Here is an 8,597-nt window from a genome sequence, read left to right on the forward strand (position 1 = left end):
TGTGAGGAACATACCGCATCCTTCAGTTATGATTCCAATCTCGATATGAAAATTATAGAACAATTACGACTGCGATGCTTTAAGAGAAAAGGGTGTCTAATGCCAGGTCATACATACCTAAAAAGTGAGTAGTTAAACTCCACCAAGAGGCTTCTGCCTGAAGCACAACTCAAATTGTGCATATGATAGTTCTGTTTCTCAAAAATAGCAATAGCACTTGGACACATATACCGCTTCACAGTGCTTTACAGCCCTCTATAAGTGGTTTACAGAGTTAGCATATTGCCCCCAACAATCTGGGTCCTCATATATAACTACCTTGTTACCCTATAGTGATCTATTAAAGAGCCCAGTAGGTATATAGACACAGGAGAATATTTTTTTTTTAAATCTAGTAGAAGTGCATTTTATTTGTATAAAATGTGCAAAAAGATTTGCACTGGTAATACAAACCTATAAAGATTTATTTACCTTAGCAGTCCCTCCCATATCATCTCTGTTGGCATTTAGATTTAGACGGGGGGAAAAGGGATAAAATGCCAAGCATTAGAGACTTGGGCCCAAAATGATCATTACATTTTAAAATTTTAATTAAATACCACCCTATCACAGCTGAATGTGGCACAAACAGATTCCTGCAATTATACGCGTCCAACATGATTTATAAATATAAATTAACCAAATTATTTCAGCTAAGACATGAATCATAGTTTTAAGAGTTTCAATTACATGGGGGGGGGGGAATGTTACCTGTCAAAGTTTGCTTTTTATGCTATGGTAGCGCATCATAAAGGTTTTCTCAGCTAAAGAATTCAAATTATCAAGGTCAAATTCAACTTCAAATGTCGGTTTCTCCCCGTAAATTGCAACAGCAACAAAGATTGCAAAATGGGCAGTGAGTCCCCACACGTTAAATAACATCTGATGCTCTGGGTCATTGTATTCAAAGGAATGTAACACAAATGGAGGGTATCCCTTTTGTGTTTCCACAGGTACAATGCTGTGTTTCGCAGGGCGTATAAAATACTCTAGCGGTACAGAGAACACGTGACTGACTTCTTCTGGATTTGGTTGGGCTTGAAAAGTGTCTTCTATGAAGGCTACAACTGGAGTTACGACAGAATGAGTCTAAAGGGGAGAGAAGTAAAGTTATAGTTAAACTTTTAACATTTCTAACCAAGTCAGGCATGAAATCCAGCAGGTTGTGACAGGTTCCAGAGAACCGTTAGCGGAAATTTTGAGTAGTTTGGAGAACCGGCAAATGCCACCTATGGCTGGCCCGAGTGAGGTGGGAATGGAGATTTTGCAGTATCCTTCCCCCGTCACGCCCACAAAACCACACCACACCCACCAAGCCACACCCATAGAACCGGTAGTTTAAAAAAGTGAATTTCACCACTGAATCAAGTATTCTTTCAATTCACTTTAGTCAAATCACTAAATAAATTTGAGGGGGGGGGGGGGATCCAGGGTCTTACTGAATGTGAACAAAATAGTCTTCGTTTTTAAAGGCGCGCCGCGCCGCGGTGGAACAGTAAAAAAAAAAGTACTTCTGATCTCATTCCAAAGCTCCAATGGTTGCCCTCTCAGGCATGTGGCTGCATTTCGGGTGCTCAGCAAATGGCCCACATTTATGGCTGTTTGCAGTGTCCTCTCGTCATGTGACTCCATGATGTTTTCACAGGCATCGGCTTGCAATATTCAGTGAAATACCCCATAATATTTGCTTAACGACTGCCGATTCATTTAGCAATCCTGGTGACTTAACAACTGTCACAAAAAAAGGTTAAACCAGGTGGACCACATGATGAGTTCCTTACTACTTTCACAACTTACAACTGTAATGGGGAGAAACTATCTGTATTCCTTAAAAATGGTAAGTATGAAATTTAAAAGAGAGTTCATTCTTTGAAAAGTACCTTACGTAACAGATTATCTAAAAAGTTTGTTCCTGGATTAACACAGGATTTCCAGTTCTTACTTTAAAGAAGGCAGCCTGGGGGAGGACACCTATGGTTCCCTCAAGCAGCAGCTTAATACCACAGATGCTACTACTCAGAAGGACCTGATCGTGTCCATTGCATTGATAAAGGACATGAGCAAGGTTTCCCAGCAATTTTTAATGTAGACTGGTTTTGGAATTGATGGAAGCCAGAGTTTAAATATTTGACTCTTAAGCCACTAAAGGACATATAGACTAGCGGTGGTGAACCTTTTTGACGCTAAAAAGGGAGTGCTCAAGCACCTGCGCGCATGCTCGTTGGGGACATGACCCAGAAGAGAAGCTGCCCAGTGGGCATACTCATGAATATTATACTAGAAATGAACATCCGGTTTACAGCGTGTGCATGTGCACCAGCCAGCTTTTCTTCCGGTTACTGGTGTGCATGTGACGATCAACAGGTCGGCACACATGCGCAAAATGGAAATCAGAAGACCAGTTCTTCTGGTTTCTGGCACTCCCACACGTGCAAAGGACAGCTGATCATAGCGTGAGCATGCGCATCAGAAGCCCGGAAGAGGAACGGGCGACATGGCTCCACGTGCCACTTTGAACATGCATGCCATAGGTTCACCATCATGGATATAGACCATGTCAACACTATCAATACAAAGGATTAAGTCTATTGTCATTTGAATTAGTGGCTGCTGACAGTATTATCCTCTGTGAATTTGTTGTATTCCTTTTTAAGGCCCATTCACCACAAATTACAGTGTTTTTTTTAAATATTTCAGACAAACGGTACCTACTTTATCTATTCCAGGAACAAGTCTACAGATGACTTCAACCTGTTCAGGAAGAAGTCCCACTTCTTCTTTAGCTTCTCGAAGAGCCGTGGCAATTTCATCTGTGTCTGTTGGGTCATTTCTACCTCCTGGAAAACAAACTTCTCCGGGAGCTCTTCTCAACTGGAATTAGAACATTAACACTGTTGGTTGCATAAGTCCATCAGATGTTTAGACTAAGTTTTGGCATTTTGATTCACCTAACAAGTCTTTTGTAAGGACCTGGGATAAGCACCTGTTATTGTTTGACGTGTAATTATTATTATCCCAGGTCACCTGCAGCAGCCGGAGGTGTGTGATCTCTACAGCCTGCAAAAGTGGTCTATTGGAGAATGTGATTTATGACACATCCTGAGGGAGGAGGGAAACAGGGTCATAATTTGGTTGTAAATTACATGGGGTCAGAGTTGGCTTCACTTGGGTATGTGCCAACATGTTGCTCCTAATAAATAACTGGATTTCTTTTGAAGCTTGGCTCGAGACTGGTGGTATAATTAGGGCATCCATTGGAATCCTGGCAGCCTGTTTAAGAGTAGCTGCATTTATAAAATCCTATCTTAGATCAAGAACTAGTCAAACTTAAGAGTCACTGAAATCAATGGGTTCAAAGAACTGTACTCCAATTTAGCAATTGGTATGCATAAATCCTGTGAGTTTTTCTAGCACTCATTTCCATTTAAAATATAACCTCAAATGTCAAATGTCACACAGGGAAAACCAAGATCCAAATATTAGGTCAATTGTTCTTTGCAGTCTCTTGATCTTTGTCTCTATTGCCATTTTTATTCAAAATCAATATCATCAACATAGGAACTTAGCAAGTACAGACGTGAACAAGACAGGCTTTCATAACTTTTCCTATAATTGATGGTATTGGTTTTGAATAATCCAGTAATCCTAAAGGAGTTATTGAATAATCCTAAAGGAGTTATTGTGAGATAACAACTGGGTGTGGGGCATAAGTGGTTTCACATTGCAAAACAATGTTTTAATGCTAAACATGCACAATATGTGCATGTGCCAACCAAAACCAAGATGATCAACTAAAAAAAGATATGGGAAAAATAGAAAAAAATAAGAAATCAGCAAGTAATTTTTAAAGCACCTGCATCTTGAAAGATGAAATCTTTCCTAAGATTATTTTCAATAAAATACATTAGCCCAAAAGCATGAGAAAAATCCTATTTACTACACCCATATAATTCAGCAGAAATGTTTCTGAAAGATGTGAATACATTAGAAAGAATAATCCAAACAAAGAATTAGTATTTATTTAATCGCTTTATTCATATACAGTACTATGTCAGGTAGGCCTAGAGGTACATGTGTCAATGTGCCTGTCTGCTTGCATTTGTTCAGTCTTGATTCCTGTTCACTACACCCTTAACTACTTAGACCCGTGATGGCAAACCTATGACACGCATGCCAGACGTTGCAAGCAGCGCCCTCTCTGATGGCACACCAGTTGTTGCCCCAGTTCAGTTCCGCTGCGCATGCATGAATGCCTCCTCCTGGCCAGCTGATATTTGGTTCTCTGCTGCGCATGTGCGCAGGCCCATGTGCTCATGCATGGGGGGCATGCAGGGGCCGTGCACACGATTGGGGGGCATGGGGCATACACATGCACAGGAGGTGGGACGCATGCATGGGGGGGCGCATATGCACTGCATTTGGGGGGGTTCAGGCGCTTTAGGCACTCGGTCCAGAAAAGGTTAGCCATCATTGACTTAGACCAAACTATCTCTGATTCAGGTTAGTTACAAAGCATTAAAAATATAACAAAACAGACCAGAATTATTATAAAAAAAGAAAGATAGAGAAAAGTGATTTTTTTTTCCTCTTGACCTTCAGAAAATTAAGCTATTCTTCCAGCTCATGGAGATTTAAGGAAGCAACTTGCTTTAGCAAACACATTTAACATCTTTACCTGGGCTACTGCTGAAGTCTCTTGCTATTTGGGCTGCTGGTGACAGATGAAAGAGGCCCAAGGGAAATCAAGATGCAAACATTACCCTGTCCTCAGGTATTCCAAATTTATTGCATCAAAATTTTAATTAATGGCTGTAAGAAAAGAAAGGCAGTGCTATATTGGATGGGCTGATTATTAGTAGGGAAAAACAGAAGAGATTGCGATGTAAAAGGAAAAGTGAAAACTTAAGGTAGGCTTAAGTATAGGTAGACCTTGACTTATACCAGTTCATTTAATGACTGAAGCTAAAACAGCACTCAACAAAGTAAGTGATGGTCATATTTCACACTTACGACTGTTGCAGCATCCCCATGGTTATGTGATCAAAATTCAGACACTTAGCAACCAACTCATATTTATGATAGTCGCCGTATCCTGGGGTCATGTGATCCTCTTTTGCGACCTTCTGACAAGCAAAGTCAATGGGGGAACTAGATTCAGTTATTACAAACTTAATAACTGCAGTGTTTCACTTAACAACTGTGGCAAAAAAAGATCGTAAAATGGGGCAGAATTCGCTTGATGACTGACTGGCTGAACCAAGGAAATTTGGGGCTCAACTGTAAGTCAAGGATTACCCATAGAAGGAAGTTCAAACAGAGATTGCATTCCTGCCTCAAAAGGAGACACTATTAGTGTTAGCTCTGCTTATCCAGACTGAATATATTTCTATGCGTGTGTGTTCTCTCCTTTTATTATAGTCTTTAGTTCACATGTTTCTAAAAATATTGACCAAATTAATTGTGAAACTAGTTCTGGTTTTCATATTTACATACCTTTTTTGATCTAAGAGTGAAGAGAAGACATAGCTTTCCATCTTTGACCATTAGTGGAACAAGAACTGAGGCTTTTGCTAACTGAACATTGGAAAATTTGTCTCCAATGTCAAGCTTCCTTAGCTGCAGCTTTGCTTTTTCTTTTATGCTCATTCTAAAATAAATAAAAAGAGCAAAACCTTTATTATAAACAAAACAGGCAAAAAATGTCACTCTACAATAATACCTTTGCAAAAAGAAACATGGAAAATAATATTCTCAAATAGATTGCCTTTACTGAAAACGAAGAGGCATACAAGGGCCCTCAAAAATTGGATAACCATTTTTGAATTTTCACTATTTCTATGACCTAAAGCATGATTTGTTCTTCACTCAAATCCTAAAATTAGATAAAGAGAACCTAATTAAATAAATGAGTGGAAAACATTACACTTTTCATTTAATTATTAAGAAAAATAATCCAAAGCTATAACTTGCTATGAAACAGGACTCAAATGTTCTCACTACAAGACATGTATTGGTGGTAGGAATAATGGACTAAAACTATTGCAATGAAATAAGATTTATTATTAAAAAAAACCCAATATGATTCAGACACATCATATTGAACAGTGTGACCTTTGCTTTATGAGAAAAAGCTTGGCTCGGATAGCTTTACAGCTTAGTTTAATAATGAAATATTTATGTGGTCTTACTGGATGATGCATCATTTAGATTAATAAATATAAAATAATTGCCACAGCTGATTCCACAGAGCATCAAAAGAGGGGGGGGGGGGAGATTCTTACTTGAGTTATAATAAGCCAGTTAAAGATGCTGAAAAAGGGATGGTTTTCAAGAATTGCATAAAGGGCCAATGTTTGCATCAGAGGTAAGTTGTTCCCAGTTCGGCCCAGATCGGGCGAACCAGTAGTAGCAGTGGTGGAAGGCTCCGTGCATGCACAGAAGCATTGCGCGCATGGGAGTGCACCGAACCAGTACTAAAAATATTGGCAACCCACCACTGGTTTGCATCCTTATACACTCCAAAGCAACTTTATGGAATTGGGTACAGTTCTTGAAGGCCAGTATATAAATTTACAAAACCATTTGAATTTAAACACATACACCCAATCCTCATAGAGAACTAATCCAAGTACATACACAGAGTCTCATTCAATCACTTTATGGTAGTCCTCACTATCCTGTACTGCACTTTACACTTAAGATCTGTGTATATTGTTTAACCTTAGCAATGACCTTCCTTGAATTAAGTACCACTTAATTTTGAGCTAGGGTTATTACATTCTTCAGTAAGAGACTTGGTTTTATCATAGACGAGCTTGTGCTGTGCTCTGCTGTGAATACTGTCTAATAATGCTAACAGTGCAGAATCAGCAATTTACGAATAAGTGCTAACTTTCATCAAAAGCTGAATTCTTGAATAAAAGGAGATTATTGTGTATCCAAAAATTGGTTTGGGGGATTATCTAAGACTGAAAAATCCTTAATTTCAAGCTCTTTAGGCTACAGGGGAAAAAACTCATTTACTTAGCAATAAGCTATTAAACTCATTGGATCTTGGGCTATTCTGTTAATGGTGTATTAGATTTTAATATCACTTTTGAAAATATTTATATATTTTGTACATGGACTATATATTTCTGTGTGCATGTATGTGTATGCAGAGCAGTTTCATGTACCTAAAAAGCAACATTAGTACTGTATATGTATATATTGAACTGCTAATCTCCCTCCTTCCTGGATTTAAAAAAAAAACCTTGCTCTAGTATTATCAAATTGTGGCTAAACCAGAATTTAAATATGTACCTTTCTCAACTCTTCCTTGCCTGGAGGTTTTTTCCTTCTTTAAAACAACCAATTTCTTCTTTAAAGAATCATGAAAACTGTGCTCTTAGAATCCTGGCACTATTAAGGGCAATTCTGAAAATATTTTATATTTAGTATAATGTTTATATTATTTTATATTATATGCATACATATTACAATTACTTTAAATTATGTTTAATGAACGTTAAATGAAAAACTTTAAATGAAAGTTTAATGAAAACAAGGACTAGGGGAGACATGATAGCAATGTTCCGATATCTCAGGGGCTGCCACAAAGAGGAGGGAGTCAAGCTATTCTCCAAAGCACCTGAGGGCAGGAGAAGAAGCAATGGGTGGAAATTAATCCAGGAGAGAAGAAATTTAGAATTAAGGAGAACTTTCCTGACATTTAGAACAATTAATCAGTGGAACAACTTGCCTCCAGAGGTTGTGAATGTTCCAACACTGGAAGTTTTTAAGGATTTGTTGGATAGCCATTTGTCTGAAGTGGTGTAGGGTTCCCTGCCTAGGCAAGGGGTTGGACTATAAGACCTCAAAGGTCCCTTCCAACTCTGCTATTGTATGTTATCATATTATATATTTATATATTTATATAGTATAGTGTAATTATACATAGTATAATTATACTATATATTAATTATATCACAATCATATTATAATTATATATTTTAAATATATATTTCCATTTTTCAAAGGAAGAAAATAAATAAATAGCCTTAAAGTGCCACTTTAAGAAAACTCCAACTCTCTCTCTCTCTGTGTTTGTGTGTAAACAATACATACAATGTAATATATAAACCAATTACTAGTCTCTACAGCAGTCTCGCCCCACGAGGCCCCCTCCAAGGGAGCCGGGACTCCAACACGTAATCCACAGCTAGGAGCTCCCGCAAACGGGCGGGGAGTCTTGATTTGTCATTACCTGCCGGCTTCGGGATCCGCAGCCGCCATCTTTACCTTCTACAAGCACGTCGCCTTTCCTCCCTTAAGCGAGCCTATTCGCTCTTTGGACATAGATTGACAGCCTCCTCCCCGCCGCCCTTGCCAGTCCTCCGCCTCGCTATTGGATCGTTGGCTTGAGAGGCGGAGTCGAAAGGGAGCCGGCGGCGAATCGGGAGAGGCGTGACCCAGTCGCTTTACCTTAAGGGCGGAGCAAAGAGTCGAACTCGTGCGGCGTGAACTTCAAGTCCCAGAATCGCTTGTAAAGTAAAAGCTTTTGAAGTCCCACCTGGATC

The 8,597-nt window shown here is 39.0% G+C and overlaps 1 protein-coding gene across 1 annotated transcript; it reads right to left on the bottom strand.

Annotated features, from left to right (window-relative positions):
• Positions 1 to 305: 305 nt before the first annotated feature.
• On the bottom strand, positions 306 to 8,357 carry NUDT7 (nudix hydrolase 7). Its single transcript, XM_032230224.1, has 4 exons — positions 8,285 to 8,357; positions 5,533 to 5,686; positions 2,752 to 2,910; positions 306 to 1,128 (listed from the first exon to the last, which is right to left on the bottom strand). The coding sequence occupies exons 1-4, from the start codon at positions 8,311 to 8,313 to the stop codon at positions 754 to 756; spliced, it is 717 nt and encodes a 238-aa protein (XP_032086115.1). The 5' UTR covers positions 8,314 to 8,357; the 3' UTR covers positions 306 to 753.
• Positions 8,358 to 8,597: the final 240 nt, after the last annotated feature.

The sequence above is a fragment of the Thamnophis elegans genome, chromosome 14, assembly GCF_009769535.1.
Source record: "Thamnophis elegans isolate rThaEle1 chromosome 14, rThaEle1.pri, whole genome shotgun sequence".
NCBI lineage: Eukaryota > Metazoa > Chordata > Lepidosauria > Squamata > Colubridae > Thamnophis > Thamnophis elegans.

What these genes read in the sequence shown, in the direction of transcription:
- NUDT7 (XM_032230224.1), bottom strand. Translation starts at nt 8,313, where the DNA reads ATGGCGGCTGCGGATCCCGAAGCCGGCAG. An exon ending in TCACTCTTAGATCAAAAAAG is followed by an intron (nt 2,911 to 5,532) that starts GTATGTAAATAT and finishes TTCTAATTCCAG; the next exon opens with TTGAGAAGAGCTCCCGGAGA. An exon ending in TTGTTCCTGGAATAGATAAA is followed by an intron (nt 1,129 to 2,751) that starts GTAGGTACCGTT and finishes TCTCCCCTTTAG; the next exon opens with ACTCATTCTGTCGTAACTCC.